Genomic DNA, 24,217 nt, shown 5'->3' with positions numbered 1-24,217 from the left:
AAACCACCTGGCAGGCCTGTAGCATCTGACATTTTTCTCCAGTAGACCACCTTCCTCACGGTTATATGATACGGTGGGATTAAATCGCTACAATCATTTTATAATCACTGCTATAATCAGCATCTCCTCCTCCATCTTGGTTTCAGAGTCCACTTCAGTACTTTATTCTGTGGGCCACATTGAGTTGAACTGAGGGAGTTGAACTCGGACAGCAACCACAGCATGATTTCATTTCCAAATTTCACTGTTTCACACAAAAAACTTGACCCTGCTGCCCATTACACGTTCTTTACAAGGTGATTATGATTCAATTAGATTGAATTGTACTGAGTACAGGTACAAAGTCAATGAAATGCACTTATACATAAACATTCAGTGCATGATGGTCAAAGCCCACACAACCTTGAGAAATCTTTTGGCCAGCGGGTGGCGCTGAGGCTCCAGGCTTTGCCTGGAAAAAGTAGCATCTTTCTAAATAATCTTTCATAATGACAATGAAATGCATTATGCCAGTGGGATAAATAGTCATAAACATCTGAATATTGTGAATCATCACTAACAAATGTATTTACTCTGATTGGGGTATTCAGCATGTCCAGTATGAAAATGTAATGTGCAGCTTCACTAATGCCTGTGTGACTTTAGACAAGGCTTCGGTGACCCCTATCTGTGAACGTGGCAGTGGGGAGGTGCTTCATTCTGTCATATTGGATTTTGAACCTTGAGAGCTGCTGTCTTCGAGGTCAGAGCTTTTCTCTGTCACAAATGTGCGCGCTGATGCCTACTCCCTTCATCTGGTAAAAATCTCTGATGAGGACTTTCACCAAACAGGTTGATGCTCTGCTTTAATCTGCCAAAGCTGTCGTCTCCCAAGCACACACACACCCACACACACACACACACACACACTCCCTGAGAGCCTTGTCATCTACCTGCCAGCAACGCTCTAATGATGAAGGGGAGTTTTAATAGGCTCCACAGACTCAGCTGCCTCCTCACAGAGCTGCCATGTCCCACAGTGATGCCACCGCACACACATCCAGCAGAGCGGCTCAGTATATGAGTTTGAGTGTGATTCTTTGTGTGTATATGGACATAGTGTTGATGAGTGTAGGTTTGTGTGTGTATGTGAATTTATGCGTGAGTGTAGTTATGTAAAGGCCTGTGTATGTGTGAGTATTTGTGTATGAAGGGTGTTTCTCGATACGTGTGTGCATGTTTTGTGTGTGGACGCATGTGTATGAATAGGGCATGCCTTTCTCAGTGAATGTAATACTGTGTGTGTGTGTGTGTGTGTGTGTGTGTGTGTGTGTGTGTGTGTGTGTGTGTGTGTGTGTGCACCAGATGGAGGTGCTCTGTGTGACAGGCTCTCTCCCACCCCAGTGTGTGTTGGTTAATGTCACTCCGCTGTCAAGCGTCCGCCTACAGGGCTGACAGTGGTGCTGCGCTCCTGACATCTTCATCAGCTGCATGTTTATTCACCGCTCAGCTCGCCCAGCACAGCCACATCGGGCCAACTGGATCACAGAGCTGCTACTGCTGCCTTATGCCAGCACTCACAGGAGAAATCGCTCCACATGAAGAGCTAATTAGATCTGAAGAGGAAGGACACAGAAGCAAAATGAAAATTGGATTTAGAGTTCACCATTAAATATGGTAATAAATAATATTTTGCAGTGTTTGTTGTTTTTAATACTAATTATTTTCCTAGCAGTATAAGACATTTAGATTGTTATAGTTCATACTACTGATTTTTATTTTAATTTGTTTTTATTTCATACATTTTTGTGGGGCTTGTAGTGATTCCTGGATTGTTGGAAACAGTATTTGTGATGAATAATTGTAAGTTTCTGAAATGATCCTGTAGGCCACTGTCCCTGTCATGTGAATGAATAAAATATAATAAAAGAAAATGTAATAAAAGAAACAAATGACAGTTGGGTTGGACAGCGTTCAGATCTGAAGCCACAGTTCTGTTTGTCCGTCCGAGTGCTGTGAGATGTGAGGACAGCTCATGCAAATGCTAGACCAAACAGACTTCCAATGCAGCTGACACATTCGTAACATTAATTAGATTACCACATCTCTCCCAAAGGTGAGTCTGGTATTCATTATGAATTTATAATGGTGGAAACAAAAGGCCCCCCGACAGCACAGTTGACAGGCGGGGTCACGTCCGGACCCCCTGCTTTCAGAGCATAGACCGCCGGGGCATGAGGTAGTGCAACAAATTGGGAGAAGGGACGACTGCGCCAAAACCCGTCTTATTAAATGACTCCAGAGCTGTCGCAGCAGTGTGTGTGTGTGTGTGTGTATGAGTGACTGTAAGCCACTTGCATTACCCCCCAGTCACTCCCAGGCACCAAGGTACTGAAGCTGTCAAGGAGGGCGGTGCGTTGCCATGCTTGATATTCAAATGGGAGCATCTTTGTCTGATGATGACAGAGCCATCCAATTACAGGCAGGGTGCAGGGCTCCAGGCCAGGAGAGAGGGCAACACACACACACACACACTATCACTCTCCTTTCCCACTGCCTGCAAATGCTTCTGGAACTTACATCTTCAGCCAGCTCTGTCCACTCACCAAATAACTGGCTTTGTGGTTCATGATCGGAAAATCATGGGCACTCACTCCAGACCTTATAATCAGGAGACAAAGACAGTCTAGGAAAATGATATCTGGCCAAAGTTCTTTTTCACCTTCATATGCTCCAACAAATTGGTATCGATATTCAATATTTTGGTTCCTTCATTTGTTATCCCGACACCTAGTTAGGTGCTCTCCTGGAGAGCACGATTCTCAATATTTTTAAAGAGCATATTACCTCAGTGTCTGCAGCATCTTTAATAACGGGGTCCATACAACCACAGCTCAGTGAGCTGAGACTCAACCTGATCGATGCAGCTTAATGCAAAGATTGGGCACCCCTGGACAGAGTGACCTGTGGTTGGTGGGAGCATCCATCACCCAGAGGGACCTCATCCAATCCCACTCCGGAAGGTTCTTTCCTGCACTAAAGCATGGCGCAGTGGAGTGGTATTGACCAGGTGGTAATTGCCTGCTCGACTGGTCTGTTGACTGTTAACCTTGAGTGGCCTGATGGGGTGCTTGATTGTGGGTGGGGTGAGGAGCAGGTTTGGCCTTGCATGTCAGCGTAGATCTGCTGCCATGACAACAGAGGCACAGTAAAAATCAGAATTACTTCCTCCCCCACTGATCAATACAGAGAGAAAATCTCGCTTCGTTACATTTACTTCTGATCTCTAAGCACTAAGGCGGGTAAAAATGAAACTTTTTTTTTACCCTGGTAAAGTTTTGTGATTACCCCACTTTTGTGGAGCATTTCAAGTCGGGCAGTACCTGGGTTAGAGGAGGTCATATGTGCTGAATGTGCAGACTGCTCCTCAGACAGAAGCTGCAGAAGGTGAGCAATGGGAAAGGCCCCTTTGGGGAACAGGGCCATCTGCTCCTGAGCCTGTCAGCACTCCCCTACTGTACGTGCTCTAAGACATACACACTCACACACACACACACACACACACACCCCTCACACCACAATTCACCTCACTGCTGTAGATTTCACCACAGGGTACTGTAAAAGTCATTCCTTTCTGCACTCGTCTGGAACCAACTCCTCCTTCCCAAATCCCAATGGCAACCATCAGAGGAGGAACATCAAAGTCGGCCTAAAATCAGGTCACAAAGCAGAAGAACTGCAGAGGAGTACAGAACTGAAAGGTTCACAAAGGCCAGCTGGCCACAGTTTTTACTTTTCTCTTCTGATTCTTCACATGGCTGTGCTTCCACTTCCTTCCTCCATTAAATATGTCTCTCTTTCAGAACTTCCAACGACTCATTCAGCTGCAGCAGGACCACCACAGAGAACTAAAACACCATCACTGCAAGGGTGGAGTGCCTCTACATTAAACCAGTTATCTTCACCTGACATGGTCATTTTAATCAGTGGTGGACACACAATGGTCAGGAAATACTCTCTTCCTGAGAGGATGGCCTTCAGAATTCCTGATTATTAAAAAGGCAACAGGCAAATGCCTTTATACAAGCTATCAATTATCCTAGGTTTGTTTCATAGCCTTTACAAGCGCTGCTGGCTATGAAGTAAACAAACAAAAAATGCACCATCCTACACCCTGAATCATCGAAATAAAGAAACATCCATGTGCTACATGGTATAATACAGACTATGTTCTGAGTACCATTCTATTAAAATCTATGGTGAAATTGTTCAAATGTGAATCCAGTTTCTGTGTAGTTTTTAGAATGTGTGTTTTCAGCCATCCCTTGTGTTTTCAATCAAGACCCACTACACCCACATAAACGGTAATCCTAATCAGGGTCGTGGTCGCTTGGAGCCTGTCCTGGAACATTGAGCACATGGACTCAGCCAGGGCTGGATGCCAGCCTACCACACGGCAGGCACACACATCAGTCACTCATACCCATGGCCAATTTTGGCCAGAGCTGGGATTCAAAGTCAGGACCTCGGATGTGTGAGGTCACAATACTAAATATAATGCATTTGTGTTGACAGCAGGAGACATACACTATCAGTCAAAAGTGTGGAAGCACCTACTCTTTGGTGGTTTTGGAGATGGAGGCCCTTTTGAAGAATACAGAATAAAAAAAAAAAAAAAGTGAAGTGATTGTCACATGTGATACAGAGCAGCACAGCACATGGTGCACACAGTGAAATTTGTCCTCTGCATTTAACCCATCACCCTGAGTGAGCAGTGGACAGTCATGACAGGCTCCCGGGAACAGTGTGTGGGGACGGTGCTTTGCTCAGTGCCACCTCAGTGGCACCTTGGCGGATCGGGATTTGAACCAGCAACCTTCTGATTACGGGGCCACTTCCTTAACCGATAGGCCACCATTGCCCCCACTTTAATATTTAGGAGTACATTTAGGAGAAAATGAAGTATTTTATAAATCTTTTTTTAGTCACCATCATGGCTACTTTGTTCACTAGTGTCATCAGCAAAAGCAGGGAAAAGCTTTATGAGATGCTAATTAACATATGATAGTAAATGATAAGAAAGTGAGATTTATTTATTTATCTCATAACCTTGCGTGTGTTCATAGTCCTGTGTCTTCAGTTTTTTTGTTTCTATAATGTAAAAAAAATGCTAGACCTATAAATAAGTAAGGGCATCCAAACTTCGGACTAGTGTATGCTTTCTTCATCAGGCAGCCCAGTATGTTTCATGGTTTTTCAGGCTCAGCCCACAAACAGAGCGTTTCCTTGGCCTCTTCCCTGTTGCCAGTGAATATCAGCCTTCAGTCCTTCAGTCATCCCCACTGACGTGCTACCTTTCCTTGGTTCCACTCGGCTGCAGCTGTTATTTCGGCGGTGTAGCGGTGTAGCTTGCAGACAGCGGTGACACGTTCTGCCTGCGACAGAGCAATTACAGGCGGAGGGAGCGCAAGCGGTGCAGCCGAGCTGCTCCAACGCCCCCGTCACTGCAGCTCGACAAGAGCTCTCGTCTCCATTCGCCGCAGGGCCCTGGGGAGGGAGCCCAGATCAAGACGTTTTCATTGTGTTGTAATTTTCCCCCTTCAAAAATAATACAGTGTGGTAAAGTGGATTGACATAATCTAGTTAAAGCTCGCAGATTGCGGCAAAGGAACCTGGGTAACATATTTCCAAATTGCCAGCTTCTCAGCTGTGCTGCCGCAGCATGTACAGAGATATGAAACAGAGATATGTACACACGGCTCCTCGTGTTTTTCTCTTGTAAAGTTGTGCATAGCAGGGCTTTTGAGGAAGCTTCATTACAACCAGAGTCTCCAAATCAATAGGCAGCCATGGTTTCTTCTGACACTTCAGTCGGCCTTGTGTACGCCGTTGCTGGCTTGTCCAGCGTCGGTGGCTGTGGTGAGTAATAGAAATGGGTGAATTGTCTCGTTAGGAATGGGAAATACAGGGGTTGGTGGGTAGGTGGTGGGGCTCTTCAGAGACGAGCGAGCCGGGGGCGGGAGAGAGGGGCGGAGGCTGAAGGTGTCTCACGAGAGCCCCTTTCTATCCCCGCCAGGCCACATAAATCAGGCCCCGTCGCTTGTGGCTGCAATGAGCTAGAAAATAAAAAAAGCATAAAAGTGTCGGGGTGAAATAGAGTGAGGGAGAAAGAATTCTTTTATGATGAAACTAAATTCTCCTTACCCTGCAATAGATCCTGCGGGCCGCTCTGATTGTTTACTCCGAACGGCAAACCACCACCCCCACATTGCCACAAATTACTCAAATTACCTCACACTGACGTCGTGTCACACTCACACAGTGAGCGTTCCGGGATCTCTCGAAATGAGCTCAGCTCCACCCAACGGGGTAAGCAGTGCGTTGCACCTTTTACTACATAAACAGCAGCAATCAGGCGTCACAGTAAAAGGTGACAATGGAGTTACAGTATCAGCCAACAGACAGATTTACTTTTACGATTTGATTTAAAGGTCAGTCGTATCGGCGAGCCTTCCCGACCCACCCCATGGCACCAGCGTACGCGCTTCCCAGAACTCTGTGCCTGTCAATCACCGCCGCTCCGCTGGGATTCTACCTTCTTATCCAGTGAAGTTCCATCCGTGTCAAAGAAGCTGCGAGTTACTAAATCAGTGGCAGGGGCTTGGCAGGGGTGTCCACCTGGACACGGAGAGAGGCCACGACCCCTGACTGACCTGTGCACTGACCCAACGCCAGCTGTGTGCTCAGTTGAGCTGTAGCCATCCTACGCTGCACATAATGCTAATGTAAAGCTCAACAACAGAACACAAAGTGTTTGACATGCTGAGAAGGCAGGGGAACAGAAAAATTTCCACTTGGTGTCGAATGACACCTCCATACTTCACACCTTTGCTCAGGCCCCATAATTCAACTGCTAACAAGCACCAAGACGTGGAGCTGGCAGTGCATGGGCAACCAGAGATGATCACCCTGAATCGAGGGTTCAAGTGGAGAGGTCAGGTGTCTGGTCACCCAACCGTGCACTGCTGCCAAACCCATGCGAGATATTTACAGCAGATGGACAAACACCTGTCACTCTGATGGCCCTGATTTATTCTGGGATGAACCTCAGCGCGTTTGTTTCCTGTGACAGCATGCAGGGCCACCTTGGCGTGCCCACCCAGAGCTGCATGATCTTGAACGTGACACCAGGCAGGATGGAAAAAGCCTAAACAGGGTCAGCCTTGGCTGGAGCTACAGCTATTTTTAATTGTTTATTTGTGCTGCAAAGTAATCATTATAAACCTGTTAATTTTCCCCCTTAAAAAGTTCAAAGTTGGGTGATAAAGAGGAAAATTGTGAAGTTCATGATAGTTCACGATTGTTACAGGACTGTTTTAATGACAACTCATGCTTTTCAGACATTAATGAGTCTCTCCAGTGTGTGGCGCTACAGCATTTACACTGCTGTCAGCATGATCTAGAGAGGTCTGCCAGGATCTGGTTGTCTGCAGCTCTTCTAGCAGGGAATTAATGGCCATTGCCAACATGAACAGCAATTAATAATGTGCAGGACCAACTGGGCATAGTGCATTTAACAAATTACTGTGCGCTCCCACAGCAGAGTGACCCAGACGAAGGGTGCTAATTTACAACAAAACTGCTGAACGCAGATGGGACCTCATAAAAATACTTTTCTGCACTCTCACAACTTCTAGAACGTTGGATAAAAAAACATACAGCCCTATAAAGAGAAAAATGAGCATGGGTGACAATGAACTTTGCTATAAACATACTTACTCAAAATAGGAATTTTATATACAGATCATATGTTCATTATGTATTTTATATAGAATTATGTATTTTCAGACAGAAAAGTTTCAAAAGATGTTCAACTTAAACAACTAAGGAACCAAATGCAGTTTTTTGTGTTTTTTTATTATTTCAATTTTTAAATACAAGCTTTTAAAGACAGAACTAATAAGCCTCTTGCAGACCCATTCAGTCATATTGGCAATAAAGGCATTACAAAGAGCTTCAGCAGCACTATGCACTTTAACTACACCAAAGTCTGTGTCTCAGCATCTACCACTGCTGTGGTTCATGCCTGATGAAGCTGCTTTCTTTTAGCTACCCTACGCACGATCTGCATCCATGACCTCAATTAATATCCTCAGTGGCACTGGTTTGGAGACTTAAGGCCTAAAACCGAGACACAGTGAAAGTAATATGCATCCCGAAGGATGCCTGTGTGTGCAGCATAAATAAGGCCCTAGCTATTTCCACAAGGAAATAGGGTGGAATACGGGGGCCGCTTATAGTGATTTAGATGTGTAGAAGTTGGGTAAATGAACAGCGATTTCCTCTCTCTTTATATAGCCCCATAGCTCACACTCGGCGTGTGAGGACCAGTCCAAGCCAATCAGACAGAGCATATAACGATCTGCTGTTCATCTCTATACCTGTAGAAAATAGGGTGCAATGTAGAATGTTGCTCCAAACTTATCAAAGTTTAGCGATGTTTTAATTTTGTAATAGCTCCACAAACAGGTTATGTAGAGCAATATAGGTTGCCTCTACTCAGATTCAATAATTAATATCAGACAGATATTCTTTAATTATTGCATTATTACAATGATTAGATTACAATTCATGTTGGTAATGGAGATAAATGAACCATAGTATGTTTGTGAAGCTTATATGTGTTCTTCTCACATATTGTTTCACCGAAAAGTCCCAACAAAGAATTCAGTGCCCAAAACTTTATAGAACAAGAGATTTTATAGGTTTAATTAGTGGTATTTTAGTATCATTAGTGGAATTTAGTGCCCTTAAGATTAATTGTGTGCTGGCATTTATCTCTGAAACCTTATATTTCAGAATCAAATTGCAATAAAAGGCTCTCGGATATGGGCTGTCTGGAGCTGCGGAAAGGACAAGGCACAGATCCATTAACAAAATCATTTATTAGCATCATAAAACCAAGGGGCAATATTTAGCCAAACGGTTCTTGACACCAGCATGCTAGCTGAGGGTGGGACGGCGCTCCCAATGAGAGGTCCCTCTCTGGCCTGTGCCTGTAGGATTGTGTGTGCTCAGTGGTTCTTGCTAAATTAACTTTTACGTTCGTGCTCTACAGGAGCTCGGCTGGTTTAGCATGCTCACGAGGGGCTGCTCTGTTCTCGAACAGTGACTGTTCATTCTCACTGTTCAGTCTTAAGGAACCAGGTCATAAAATGTGAACTCAAAGGCTAAAAATTGTACAAAAACACATCTGTTCCATGGGCGCCACAGCCACAGTTTTATAGCAATTGTAAGGATATGGCAAATCATACAAAAATAACCTCATCTTTGGAATAATAAGCGTTCACTGGAAAATGTGTTATTCAGGATGAATGAATGAATGAATGAATGCATGAAGTACAAATGAAAATCAATAATCAAGCCTCATCATTCTATCTATCTTTTTGGGGACCTAACTGAATTTAACGTTTAAGACGTGACACTGAAACATTCATAATTCTCTGAAATCGTAGCCAAACATCTCAGTGACATAGTCTAAAGTTAGGGCGCAAAGGTCAGCAAAGCACATAGCTCGAGGTGGTGGACCATCAGTCATGCCACACAGCATAATCTCTCAGACGCCGTTGCTGCCCATGCTACACACGTGATAGAAGTCCCTGCACTCTGCACCCACCATTTAATGCAATATAGCCTATGACTAATTATGGTAATTCATTACATCTGCAATTAGGATCAGGGATTTACAGCTGGACGGCCCCATAAAGAACAGGATTTATTCCTGCTTTGAATGTCACCCAGAGGACAGGGACCCACCTTGTCATCATTCAGCGCCGTGTCTGAAGCACCCTATATTATCAGGAAGAAAGAGTGAAACAAGGAGTGGGGGTGGGGGGACAGGCAGAGACAAAGAGGGAGGAGACAAAGACCAAATACGCAGATTCACTTCACCACACCTGCCATTGCCCACTGTTATGTTTGATTTGTTAAGGGCAAAACCAGGGCCTGCAGTCAGATGTTGGTAGGTTCAGTTTAGAAATTTTATCTTCCTGCCAGGCCTTCCTTCTTACTGACCTGTCTCACGTTGTTTGCAATTAAGTTCAACTGCATTCGTTTTGTCTTGTAATAGTCAAGACAGGCCATGTACAGTACTGGTCGAGGCTGGAACCAGTTACCACAATTTTCTGCTCCTCTGTGGGTGATTTGTTTTTCCAGCCTAACAGGCATCGGTGACAACCCTCACAAGCTCGCTCTATCACTCGTCCCAGTACCTACATATGAGGGATGGCCCATCTGCCTTCACAATCCACTTAGGTGTCATAAAAGTAGCACACTATTAACCATGGAGATGAGGGAACTAATGCTCTGTCACCACCCTATACCAAATATCATAAAGCCACTAAATGCTAACCTCTGCTACTGCTTGTCTTTCATGGCCTTGCCAGAGAACATTTCATGGCTGCTGTCCCACTTGTTTTTTTTTTTTTTTTGCAAATACAAGCAATCAGCTGATCATTATGCAAAAACCAAATGAGTGATAGACGGAAGAATTAGACGTGTGGCTTCAGCATGTTATTTCAACAAACCTATATAACCATGCATCTTTTAATTCATTTGTATTATTGTCAGCATAAAAGGTCAACTCTGTTTACATTTTCATGCTTTCATTTTCTGGGGTGGTAGAAATTGTTCCCCTTGCAAATAAATTAAACACAAGAAATGAGCTGCATCCAAATGGGAAGTTTTATTTCTAATAATGTGAAAGTGCAGATAATTGTGATTGCTAGTTTTAAGGAAGGTTATGTTAACATGCCAGAGGTGCCCATCAGACATGAGACCCTCCAGTAGAGTGATGTGAGGTGTGGCACTCTGCTGCCATCTGCTGGATGTGTTTTCTGCTGCAGCTACTTGAATGCAAGAAACAGCTTTGAACATCACCTTGTGAGGTCACTTAGACACAATATGATTTATTAATGAGGCAAGAAAATTGCATCACATTAATTAAACAAAGCAATAAATTAACAAATATTCAGAAAACAGAAAAGCTTTTGATCCTAGTTTCTGTGCAATCCAGGAAATAAGCTGATGTACAATGCACTTGTAAGACCGCAAATGTCTCTGCAATGAAAAATGCATCAACAAAACCAGATACAAGGATTAGCACTGGTTTGGACAGTGTGCATAGACGTGTTAGGACTACTTGATCTGATGTGACTTCTGTTACTTACATGAAACCTGCTACTGAGCATACAGCTCCATGAGGTAATCTTTGGGGACAATGCCAATTGAGCCCTTCATTTCTCCAACCCACCATCCAAAGTTCTGGAACTCCTGAGCAAAAAAAAAAAATACCATCTGCAGTCATCATCCAAACAGCAGAAACAGAAACTGTGAAAACCAACTAGATCCATCAAAACAACTACTACAAGAGTTGGTTGTTAAAAACAGGCAAGTTGGAGTAATGAAATGTCATCATGTATGGCCATGGGATCTAATATATTGTGCTATTGATTATTTCTTCTTCCATTTCTTGCTCTCTTCCTCGCTCTCAGCGCAGTATCCCCCAGGAACCATTCCGGGACCATGTGCTTCATCTGGCATTCCTCACATTTACTGCCGGCTGGTAATTACCCCAAAATGGAAAACTCCAATCAAACGCTAACCACTGGAACCAGACTCAAACTCCAGCTACACTCCTCGCTGCGGGGTGTGCACAGGCCTCATGTTGTACCTGCTAAATTGTACAATATATTCATTTTGAAAGGCGATACAGATAAACAAGTTATCCGTCCTGATGCGAAAGCACCCACTCCTTGCTAAAATGACAACATCACATCACCTGCGTGAAACCATGCATACCATTAGAGCCATTAGTTCTAGCCAAGAGCAGCTCTTTAAAAAGATCCTATATTCAAGATTTCTAAAAAAAAAAAAGAAAAAAGTAAGGCCTTAAATTAAATAAATACTAGTAATCCTTAAATCTAAGGATTCATAAGGTTTTTGCAGACCCTTCAACCTGTCATAAATCCGCCGGTTGCTGCTCACTTACGGGCTTACAATATGCAATTCGGACCGCCGCTGCAGTGCCTTTGTTATGGACACATTACCCTTTTAAAAAAAAAATTCACTTATCAAATCACCATCTGCAGTCTGTAGTTCCATTTTATGCCATATCTCTCTACATCAATGTATCATGATATACTGAATTATAAGCAGTGTGTCATGATATGAATAACCTCATAACATTATTGCCAATATGCATCCCTAGCACCTAGGACCATTCCTTTTTATTGCATTCCACAACAGAACGTTTCTCTACAAGGATCATTTGACCTAAGACCAGAAAGGTAATGTGCGGAAGTCTCATTTCTTTAGATTCTAAGCTGAGGTTGGGCCATCCTCTTTATGTGATTTCACGGGGCAGTTCACGGTCGGTGCGCAGACACAGGCTTCTACCATTCCTTTAAGACTGAGATGGGATGCCAGTGCAGATGCAGAACAGATGAGCTGCTTGCTTCCAGTACAGCCAGGACCTAGAACCAACCAAACCCCCCTCCCCCATGCTGCCTGGATAACTCGTCGCACCTCCATCTTCTTCCAGAGCTTCCTTCAACAAAGCCTTATTGACTGTGTCATAAAATCAGCTGTAAATCTGTCCAGCGCAGGCAGGTAATGGCTGCAAATAGCCTAAGGAGGCCAAGCATGCTGGGAAATAAAAAGGAGGATGAGATGGGGAGGGGGGGGTAGGGGAGGAAAGAAGGAAATAGAAAACACACCGCCTTAAAGCACGATGAGCTTCAGCATCATGAATTACATATGCAGGACTCCATTTCCCATGAGACGCAGAAAGCGATGTTTGTTATTGCCCTTCCGTCGGCATCTGATTTAGTGGCCTGAACTGCTAATAACCTAAAGCTAAATTATACATTTCAGAGTATAAGCACGTGACAAAATCCTTCAGCGATGAAGGAAAACTAAACTAATAATAAGTGTGTGTATAATGGTAAAAAAAAATCAAGTCTGTGCTAATGGGGGGAAATCTTAAGGAGGAATTTAAGTCAACTTCACGTCTTGAACATCTCAATGCGGGTCCTCCTTTGCCCCAGCAGCCGGATTTAATTGGCCCTGATGGACGTTTACGACTGCACTTTCCTCTTGACACCTGGGGCTTTGATCTCCTGAAAAGCCTCCCCCTCCATCCCACCCCCGCCATAAAAACAGGATAAAAATAACAAGCAACAAAAGTGTCGGACCCTTATTCTGCACATTTTTGCAACAGAAACTGAAGTTTCTGCCTCCTCTGATATGGCCGATAAGCAATCTGGAGCCAACGTGCAGGGCAGCAGCCAGCAAAACTCTCAAAGCCTCGTCCCACACAGCCGTCCACAAAACACAGCGCTTCTTGTCCAGCTGACAGCACCGGGAGACGCCCTACCTAATGGGAGGCCTGACCCCCCCCCCCTCGTTCAGCCAGACTCGACCTGTCCCCCAGCGAAAATGTACAAAGACGCAGACGAGGGCTGCGGAGAACTTGTCCACCTTCAGGGTCCCACGGCCGCCCGCTCAGGCTAACTGCAGAGCAGGACGAGAACCCGGACCACACAGACGGCTTGGACCTGCCGACCACGTGCATGATTTGAGATGTTGTTGCACTGAGACACACTTGACCTGGGCACAGTTTAGTTCTTGACAGGGCGGGATTAAATACCAAATTAAAAAAAATCCCTGACATGTTTCTCTTAGACATCTTACTGTCTCCAGTTGAATTCGGACCAGTGACTGATGACACTCTTGATATGGGAGAGGCAAAAAAAAAAACCAAGTGTTTATTGGCTAATGTCTTAAAACAGAGGAAAGCAGGAGCCCTTCCCCTTTAGATGTTCCATATACCACCGGGGTGCTCTATGTGGGGGTGCTGTAGTTTCTGTGTCGCCTTGTCTCAGCTGCTTCTGCCTTGTGGGGTGGGTGGTGTGGAAAATGGGCTGCAGGTTGCAGCTGGCCTCTCCACCCACACAGCATTTATGGTCATCAGAAGGCCAGGCCGGGCCAGGTCCAGATGGGGGATGGGTGGGCATACTGCACACTGCATCCCACAAGATTGCGAAGAAGAATCTCTGAGCATCAACATCTCGATCATACAGAATCTCTGACAGGGAAAACATTGGCAATAAAAGTCTGAATGTCATTTTGACAAATTAGCTGAAATAAGATTTCAAAAACAAAACAGCGTGCGACTTCCACTTCTTGCCACAAGATGGCAGTGTTGCACCGAAAAACAACCAAATGGACACGTCACCGCCAAAAGATCTGCATACTTTACAGAACAGGGCCCACAGAAGCTAAAACGCCCAGACAGCTGCACAACAAGGGAAGAGTAAGTGCCTTAGAACCTTCCTGAGAGAATCCGTGTTTGCACGTGATCTGCTGAGCAGTTATCACACGTCGTGAAGCTGAACTCATACCAAAAACAAACCACAAAACCTGCTAATTATACACACGCAGTAAACCTCTCGGCATACGTGACACTTTGACAACCCCCTAAAAGAGAAATAAAATGCCTGTTATACTTTACACAGGCATGATCCGACAGGTACAATCGGAGGGTACAGACAGGGGGTCCATTTCGACAGGAGAGCTAGAATATAGCATTACATTTCCTGAGAACTTGGCCAGACACTGGGAGGGAAGGAAATAGAAGTGTGACAGGCCCGCAGCAGTCTGATCTCCTGACGCAAGTGAGAAGGGGCTGAGTGTTAGGTGGTGTGTTTGTGAGTGTGTGTGCGTGTGCAGACAGGGGATCAGGGTTGGCTTTCACATCCCCGTCTGCTAAAGTGCCTGTGGCCACAGCCAAGAGCGCCGAATCCCTTTCGCCCAGCCCCCACACCCAACTTCCTTAGTGACAAATCCTGTGGCACAGGGTTCTGACACACATCTCACCTCTCTCGTTCCAAAACACCACTCAGGCAGGGGGAAAACATTCAGACGTTAAAAAATAGAATTTTGCCTTTCTGAATGCAGGCAACTGTAAACAAGTTAATCATTTTTTATTTCATTACCTTGCTCAGTATGTAGATGGCGTCACCGCGCTTGAAGGACAGCTCATCAGGGAAATCTCCAATGCAATCCCACAAGGCCTGATAATGGTTCTGATAGTCAGTGTTCTTGTTCACTGTGGAAAAGAAGAGACAGCTTTTCAAAATAAAAATGAAAGGGTTAATAGTAGAGTAGTTCATTAATACATTAACATATGTAATAGCAAAGGAAGAACACATTTGATTTTTTTGATTTTTTCCCTCTTTAAAAAAAAAAAAAATATTTGCAGATCTATTTGTTTGTGGCCTGTAGTAACATCGACCGAGCAGCAGGGGGCAGCAGAGTCTTTGAACAGCCGACCGACCACAGAGGAAAAGCCTCACACTGTGCTACAGTAAAAGCAGCCCGACAAGGAGCAGAATGTCGACACCAGAGACTTCCTCATGTGGCAGGGAGGCTATGATTAGAGAACAGGAAGTGACAGGTCAGCTGACCCAATTCTGTTCTTCCTATACAGCGCAGACACCAGAGAGCCCCTTCAGCATGTGATGTGTGCTGTTTCTGCTCCTGCTTGTGGTACAGACAATCGTCTGCCAGAACAGAACCCTCCAACCTTTTTGCACAATGGACCAATTTATATATATATATATGTGTGTGTGTGTGTGTGTGTGAATATATAAATATATATATAATGAGAGAGAGAGAGAGAGAGAGAGAGATAGGTAAAGATATAGATGGTTAAAGACCAAACATCACATTTGCATAATACATCTTAACTCACAATAATGCAAAATCAGTGGGGGCCCTAAGCTATGGAAGCAAAAATGATTTATTTGTTTAGTTGTTAATTTTATTACAGCTATTTTCAAGCTATTTTAGATGGTGACCAATCAGTTGTTGTGTTTATCAGCAAACAAAGACAAGTGAGGGAAGACGCTCAGATGGTCTTGTCATTTTTCAATCCACCCTGCAGAAGCTGACAGTCTAAAGTAGTAATGAAATGAAAATGAAAATGAAAAACCCTGTTTCCCAGTATCAAAGTGTTCCATGGCCTGGTTGTTGGGGGAACATTGTTCTGGAGTGGCTATGAACTAATACATCTATTAATACTAGTCTTCCTGAACATCCAATAAATCTAAATTGTTCCACATTAAACTACCAGAGAAATTCAGCACAGATCTCATTTGTGTACAGTTCAGAGGACGGTGGCGCTGAAGTTCAGTTTCTCTCCCTTTGGCTCTAATTAAACACTCCCACTGCTCGCCCCCCTCACACTTCCCTTCAGAGTGTCACCACAACACAGCCAGAGCTGCATCATGGAATATCTGTGCAGACATCATGATTGCCACACAAACACCAGCAATTTAAGTACAATTGTGAAAGTGAAGTGATTGTCATTGTGAAACACTGCAGCGCGGGACACGGTGACACAACAAAATGTGTCCTCTGCTTTTAACCATCACCCTTGGTGAGCAGTGGGCAGCCATGACAGGCGCCCGGGGAGCAGTGTGTGGGGACGGTGCTTTTGCACGGTGGAATTCGGCAACCTTCTGATTACGGGGCCGCTTCCTTAACCGCCAGGCCACCACTGCCCCACAATGTAGTACAAAGTACAGCGCAGGCAAGGGGCAGACAGGCCCTGGCATCATGGCTCTTCTTGAAAGACCATGACTGGCTACCACTGGGGTGGAGGGTTGGTTGCAAAGATGGATGCCTGTTAGCAGCCTCACACCCCATGCCAACCCTCCCCAGCCTCACCTCTGCTTCAGGTACACATCCAGCTGCAGTCACGCAGTGTGCAGCGCGTCTGGTTGATGCCTACATACAGGCTCCTTGTACGCGACTGAAGACACAGACCCGTTTACCCCAGAACCACGCCTTCTCGTGGAGAAGATCTCTGTCAGCTGTCCAGGGCTTTCCTCATCTAATGAACGTACAGCGCAGGCGAATCTCCTCCTGAAAGGCACTCTAATAACACTCTGCCCAGGCTGGGCCTGCCTGATGGAACCTGGCACCCGTGAGTGAGTTTGTGAATGGCCTCCTGTCACAGACACTGGCAGGCACGAATGCACAGATTAAGGTGTCTGTGTGTGAGCGCGAGTGAGTGTGTGTGTGTGTGTGTGTGTGTGTGTGTGTGAGTGAGAGAGAGAGAGAGAGAGAGAGAAGGGCTGGGAGCTGCTACCGAGCACCTAGGTGGCTGGAAAGGTTCATCCTCTGGGGGTTTACCTGTCACTGGTGGTGCAGCTGCTGGTGGAGGTTTCTTCACCTCACTTTTGGACTTGGCGGGTGGAGGCATCTCATCCTCTACGACGAGAGAGAGAAAGGGAGAGATTCTGAGCAGGGGGCAGAGACGGACGAGGGGGGGGCAGCTGTCAAATGTGACACGTAGATAGAGACTCATTAGTGGATGGAGCTGCGCTGAAAACAAACACACGCTGAGGAACAAACACAATTACAGTGGCATTGGTAGGAAATGAATCATTGTTGCCGAGGGACCCGGTGTGTGAGAGAGACATGAAGTACAGAGAGTGACGGAGAGGAACAGAACAGATAAAGAGAGTGGAATGGGAAGATAAACAAAGACAAAAAGAAAGAGGAAAGTGGGAAATGGAGAAAGACAGAGTGGCTTTTAACTACAGCAATAAATCCAGCTTGGGTGAAGGGGTAAAGATGGCCAACCATTGAGTTCCTCGTAAATGTCGTCATCAATGGGTTCCGGGTGGACATCCATAACACCCACATCATCATACATGTCCTGCTCCTCTGGTATGAGCTCTGACTGATTATCTGCAGTGTGCATACACACACACACACACACAGTTAATAACAGTTCACACTGGGATCACTTTTTGATATGTTACAGCCTTATTCCAAAATGGAATGTCTTTCCTTAGAATTCCACACACAACACCCCATAATGACAAAATGTTTACTTTTTTTTTTTTTACAGAAAATCACATGTACATAAGTATTCACAGCCTCAAGCCTTTGTGAATTCCCCTTTCCCCTCAAGTCTTTTTGAATATGATGCCACAAGCTGGACACACCTATCCAGTTTTGCCCGTTCCTCTTTGCGGCACCTCTCAACCTCCATCAGGTTCGATGTTGGATGGGAGGTGTCGGTGCACAGCCATTTTAAGATCTCTCCAGAGATGTTCACTTGTATTCAAGTCTGGGCTCTGGCTGGGCTACTCAAGGACACTCAACTGTTTTCTTCTACAGCTGGACTCCAATTAAGTTGCAGAAACATCTCAAGGAAGATCAGGGGAAACCGGAGGTACCTGAGCTTCGAGGGAAAGGCTGTGAATACCTATGTACACGTGATGGCTCTTTTTTTTCTATGAATTTCCCAAAACCTGAAGTAAACTTGTTCATATGGTCATTATGGGGTGTTGTGTAGAATTCTGAGGGGGGAAATGTAAGACATTTTGGAATAAGTGATGCGCTGTAAATTCCGTATACACTGAAACGTGCCTTGTACCACAAAGCTGATTTTCTCCACCCAGTCCTCAGCTTCCTTCTGGGTAGCAGCACAGAACTGTAAGACAGAGAAGAGTGAGCAAGCAAGATTGACTGATTGATAGATCAATTGATTGAAGGAATAAAATTAGACAAATTGTTTAGACAGACGCCTGCCTGGTACACTCTTTTGTCCGGAGCGGAAATTTCAAAGCAGCAGTCCTTTTTGGAGTCTTTGCGCAAGGCATTGTTCATTTTCACAGAGTAGCCATCAATGTTGAACTCCCCTTTTTGTTGCTTGTCTAGTGGAAGAATAAGAATTATTACAAGATAACTATATAAACAGCATTACATTACTGATGCAGGAAACCAACATTTTGTTGAAAATGGTGTTTGGGTTCAGAAATTGAGCAGAAAATGGGGGAAAACTAGAACCTTAAATGTATTCTAATGGCTACTTTCTAACTACTTGGCCAGTAACTCCAATATGATGAACATATCGTACGTATCGCATCTAGCAAACCTGCGTGATCACCTGGGTTCTCACATTCATAGCAGACAGTGACGCTCTACAGCACCTTTCTAGACTTTTAGATGTTGTACCTTTCTCACTGCCGTAATAGTAGAAGGTCAGGCTGCTCAGAGCACACCATCTCTTCTGCCACTCGGTCCCAAAGAAGCTGTGATCTGGATTTCAGAATGAACAGAGAGATAAGAACAGATGAGACCCCTGAGGAAACTCTACTTCATGTGGGCTCCCCACCTTTCCTGCGTTTCTCCAGGTATCCAGCTTTGAAGACAGATGCAAGCTCCTGAGCAGCTATGGGCGGAGACTGCTGTACACCTAAAGTAGAACAAAAGCACAAATTTAATAATAAAAAAAAAAAAATCACCATCATCTCTGAAGAATTTGCCACCCAATAAACACATCAACTGGTGGAGAGAACATCAGGGAAGGAACACCATGGCGCATGGCGTGATGTAAATGAAATCTTTTGAAGAACAGAAGTAAATAAACTCTCTGTGTTCTCCACGTTCCAGTATCTTCATGGCTGAATGAGTGCAGGCAAACAGAGTTGCTATGAATGAAGCATTTTTTATGGTTAGTGAAGCTGCAAGCGCCGCTATTTTCTGCAAGTCAGTCACGGGCCTTTACACGGGGGCCATTAAACACATCGAGGCGTTCATCAGACCCGCTGTGCAATGCTGGCATTTCAACAGGGTGGCAGAGTAACACACTTTACCTTTACACATGCGCGTGCACACACACACACACACACACACACACACACACACACAGACAAAGAGCGTTTCTATTCTGAACACTATCAACAGTTACAGTAGTAAAACTTTAACCTGCAGCCAGGAGCAGTATGTTGTTTTTTTTTGTCCCCCCTAAGCCAGCAGTAAGCACGATGAAGAACATGGCCGTAACCTTCCCTCGCCGGCTGTCTTATCTGCGGATTAAATAGCACGTCTGCCAGCTCTCCTATCTTTTTCATGAATCCGGATCCCCAGCTACCTCGCTGTGGTCATACTGGACTACTAATGGGACTGAGATCATGTCAGACACAGTGGGATTATCCATTTCTGAGCCTTTCCTTCAGTTGTTTGGTATAGGGACTATGGTCTTGTCTTTTTATCTTCCAGACGACTCTAGTTTAAAGGGGCCTGGCTAATGATCGACCCAACATCATTTAGAATAGTCTTTTCTTCCCTTTCAGGGAATTGGCAATTAATAAATTTTAAATTAATATATATATATTTTTTTTTAATCAGTACCCTGAACCATGGTGTGAAGGTCATTTTCACCTCTGGACTGATTTAATGATGACAGCTACAGGCCACTCAGATGTGCACAGAGATTCATGTAGACAAGACCTCCACCACATTTACACGAACGACCTCATTAATCCAGGCGAGGCAGGTAACCAGTTAAAACTGACACTGTTGGAATGAATGCCGCGTACCTTTAAATCAATCCGCAACCTAGCACAGACGTGAAACTGCCCCACCCCCCCGATGAGCAGCTCTTCTGCCACCATTTTACAGAACTTCACTGCTACGTGCAAGCCAACTGTACGAACTGCTGATATCAGTTGCAGTATGCGTGAAGGCCTTTTTTATTGAATATAAGGCAATATTATTAATAATAAGCAATTTTTCAAATGCTTTTTTTTTTTTTTCGGTTTAATTTGGCAGAACCCTGTAGCATGTTCTCTACCTCTGATGGCGCAGGAAGCAGTAGGGTTACTAATTTGGTCTGTGGCTGAATGTGCAAGCTCGGAGCACATTACCATGTGAAAGTGCACAGGCAGCCTCGTCCCTGGTGGACGCAGGAAGAACCATAAAACTGCCAACCGCCTACAGCCAGTAAAACGGCAACCCTCCCCCAGCACGATGACCACCCAATATATCACACGACACACAGTGGCTAGATTGTGCTTTTTATCCTTTTCCACACACACACCCCCACCCCCCCCACCCCATCTGATTGCATGAGGCCAAAATGGAATTTCTTACCACTTAACCGAACATTTTCGGTTCATTGTTTGAATAATAAAACACAATCAAAGGACTTCAGTGCTGATTGTTGTACAAATACTTGAAGAATGCTTAAAAGCAGTCAAATTTCATGTTAGTAATATGCAATAGAACAGTAGAGGTAATATTATTTATTTAATATTATGTATTAAAACTGATATTTAGCTCATCAGCACAAACTATTATCTAATGTGAGTGGCAAAAAAGTATATATATATTTTTTGTTACACTTTATTAATCCCGTAGGAAATTGCTTCTCTGCTTTTAACCATCACCCTTGGTGAGCAGTGGGCAGCCATGAAAGGCGCCCAGGGAGCAGTGTGTGGGGGACGGTGCTTTGCAGTGGTGGTTCGGGATTCGAACCGGCAACCTTCAGATTATGGGGCCGCTTTCTTAACCGCTAGGCCACCACTGCCCCAAAAAAAAAAGTTTGGTTGAAGCCAAAGAGGAACACAAGCAATTATTATGGTTCAGTGATATGTATGACCATTCAAGGTTTTAATTTGTAGAAAAAAAATCTATAGAGCTGGACACAGCTTTAGGAAGCTGAGCCCTACCGCAGCTCCCAGCAATAAGGCATTTCTGCCAAAGGAATTCTCAACCCACGGGTGCTGCACCCTTCAAATTGTTTGTCTGTTGCCAGGCAACCGCGCCCATTCACATTCACGTGGCCGTTTGGTCAGCTGTTACATACTGTATGCCAACCCGTTTCCAGCACGCACCATCGTATGTGGTGTCCTCATCCCGGTCGGCCCGATCCGAGTGCAGGGAAACATCGTCGTTGTTGTTATCTGCCACATCCGCATCAGAATCCTCTGCATCGCCTGAGATGAAACAGTCAACTTTAGTTTGAACATTTGAGCCATCATCAAAATTGGCTAGCTAGTCCAAACACTCGTCCAGTTCTTACTTTTTATTTCACAGTGCATTCGTGTATAAAGTGGACTGGAGAAGGAAGCAAATTACCCAGTTCTATGTTAAAGAACCACTATTTGAAGATATCATAGTTGCTGCATAGAGTGAGCACTAATCACGTCATCTTTTCGGTCATGTTGACAGTAGGTTATTCTATAACTCACGATAAACTCAAAATAACAAAAGAAATGAAAATGTCCCCGCATTACTTCCCCATTCTGGTTCCTTCTCTTTTTCCACTTTCCATTCAACACACACACTCTCACACAGAAGTGATACAAAATGAGACTCACGCTGGTCCTTAAACTCCTGAGAGTAGCTGCAAAAGGAAGCTCAGGTGAATAAATCAATGCAAAATTGTGAGCGGCGGTGGTCATCTGGGACCACTGATGGCGCTTGGAACCATCCTACCTCGCTTTGATGTCTTTGATCCGCTTAAGGAACTGCTCCTTTTTCTCCTTGGCCTTCTTACTCAGATTCTCCCCTTTCAGCCCATCGATAAGAAAGGCTTCTAGGTCTGAAACGAACATGTATACAGGTACACTGCACTTCGCATGAAATAAAAATTCCAAATGATTGCACAGCCAATGAACCCGAGCCCTTAACTAGACGGAGTCTAACTTTCAGATAAAACGAGGAGACCTGGCGTCGGGTGGACAACATTGATCCCAACATCTCAGAAAGAGTGTCAAGAGCTTCAAACGACGTCCTCTGCAGTTTTGTGTCACACTTATTGTGACACACGGGTCACAGTAACTTTGCCCCATCAAACCTCAAAAGTGTTGAGCCGGTGATACCTGCGACCAGAGCCGTGATCTCCTCGGGAACCGCGGGCATGTCGGGGTCGGGGTCGGTATCGGGGTCTGGGTCGGGGTCTGGGTCGGGGTCCGCCTCTCCTGCTCCTCCGGCTGCTGTACGCGGAAGCTGCGGGCGGTTTGTTCTGCGGAAGTTCCGCTCACAGCTCGCCGGGCTTTTTTTTTTTTTTTTTTTTTTTTTACAGCATTAAAGTTCTTCCTTTCGTCCTAAGAAGCGGCGGCGGGTTCTACACGCCGGTAGCCGCGACCTCAGTGGCGTCCTGGACAGCTTTGGACGCTTCGTCGCGAATCATGCGCCATAATAAACCCTCCGCGAAGCCCCCTTCTGTCCACGGTCTCGGAAGGTATCTTCCATGGGTTCCTGCTTTATTTCCACCAATGTGGTGTTGCAGTACACGTACTTTTAATAGAAATGAATAGAAAGAGATTTACTAGAATAGGTCACTGTGTAGAAATGCAGACTTGTCTCAGAGGTGTGGGGGTCATGAGTGGCAGGTTGAAGTCTCCAGATGGGACGGACTAAGGAGGTGGTCCCGGAGACTCCGCATTCCGGACTGCTTTAATGTGCTTCACTGCAGCACTATAAATTAAAGGCCCGAATGAAGAAAATTGAGTAATTCACTGCTTTAAAGTAAACGATGGGTAAGTCAAAGTTTCGAGTGTTTTTAAAAGCCGTCCTCCACGGCATGAACCTTGGCTGACCTGACAGTGACTGCATCCTGCCTGGACAGGGAGCTGAGAGGTGATGCGACCTCTGACCTTTCCAGAGGAGAGGCCGGAGTGTCAAATCTCATTCCCCCCACGCTGGATCAGGCTGCGTTGTTTGATCTGGATTCACCTCACTTCTTGCTGCTCAGCTTCTGGCGCAGGGATAGGAATGTGTGTGTATGTGTGTGTATGTGCTTGTGTGCTCGACTGATGAGTATAAACACAATTTGAGCTGTACTTGAGGTAAGACTAGACAGAAAGAACGTCCTTTTTAAACTGCAAGATCAATTAAACAATAAGAAAAAATTTGCCACTTTTAGCCAATTTCTTACACGTTTTTATTGACATGTATATTGGAATATGGAACTTTAAAAAAATATTTTTATATCTTCTGATGTCTTTTTTTATTTCGTCTGTATAAATACCACATCCAGGATTAATATTTAAGAAGCTGACCCCTGTACAGCATCTGGACTAAATGCAGAAATTCTTTCATGACCCAACAGAACTTTTTTTTTCAATCAAAAGTCTGGAGCCATCGTGTCAAATCTGCAGCGATGGGAGGGGTGACTTCACCGCCCGCGACTTGACATCTGTCAGACCGGTCATCCATCATGCGAGCCAGGACTGGAGAGACATTTCGGGGTATGTACTTACCAGGGACTTTGGCTTCGCCTGCAGGGTCAAGTTGTTGTAGCGGTACAGTTAAACTCTGTGGCAAGCATTTAAAGCCTTGTGGAGTGTGAAACATAAGACCGCTCAGG

The 24,217-nt window shown here is 44.8% G+C and overlaps 1 protein-coding gene across 2 annotated transcripts; it reads right to left on the bottom strand.

Annotated features, from left to right (window-relative positions):
• Positions 1 to 434: 434 nt before the first annotated feature.
• On the bottom strand, positions 435 to 23,080 carry skap2 (src kinase associated phosphoprotein 2). Of its 2 annotated transcripts, none has more exons than XM_028980029.1 (13): positions 22,728 to 23,080; positions 22,342 to 22,447; positions 22,224 to 22,249; positions 21,738 to 21,839; positions 19,235 to 19,315; positions 19,075 to 19,158; positions 18,649 to 18,773; positions 18,487 to 18,550; positions 17,692 to 17,799; positions 17,239 to 17,316; positions 15,036 to 15,148; positions 11,208 to 11,310; positions 435 to 1,595 (listed from the first exon to the last, which is right to left on the bottom strand). In XM_028980029.1, exons 1-12 carry the CDS (start codon positions 22,765 to 22,767, stop codon positions 11,218 to 11,220), a joined length of 1,020 nt encoding a protein of 339 aa, XP_028835862.1. In that variant the 5' UTR covers positions 22,768 to 23,080; the 3' UTR covers positions 435 to 1,595; positions 11,208 to 11,217. The 2 variants fall into 2 exon arrangements, with proteins under 2 accessions (XP_028835862.1, XP_028835861.1); XM_028980028.1 differs by lacking the exon at positions 435 to 1,595 and adding an exon at positions 10,922 to 11,097.
• Positions 23,081 to 24,217: the final 1,137 nt, after the last annotated feature.

This window comes from Denticeps clupeoides, chromosome 5 (genome assembly GCF_900700375.1).
Source record: "Denticeps clupeoides chromosome 5, fDenClu1.1, whole genome shotgun sequence".
Classification (NCBI taxonomy): Eukaryota; Metazoa; Chordata; class Actinopteri; order Clupeiformes; family Denticipitidae; genus Denticeps; species Denticeps clupeoides.
This window is presented reverse-complemented; position numbering and strand designations above follow the sequence as displayed.

Excerpts from the sequence above, each read along its gene's own strand:
- skap2 (XM_028980029.1), bottom strand. The coding sequence starts at position 22,767 with ATGCCCGCGGTTCCCGAGGAGATCACGGCTCTGGTCGCAG. Across the intron at positions 18,774-19,074 it reads CTATTACGGCAGTGAGAAAG|ACAAGCAACAAAAAGGGGAG; the intron begins GTACAACATCTA and ends TTCTTCCACTAG. Across the intron at positions 15,149-17,238 it reads AGCTGCACCACCAGTGACAG|TGAACAAGAACACTGACTAT; the intron begins GTAAACCCCCAG and ends TCTTTTCCACAG.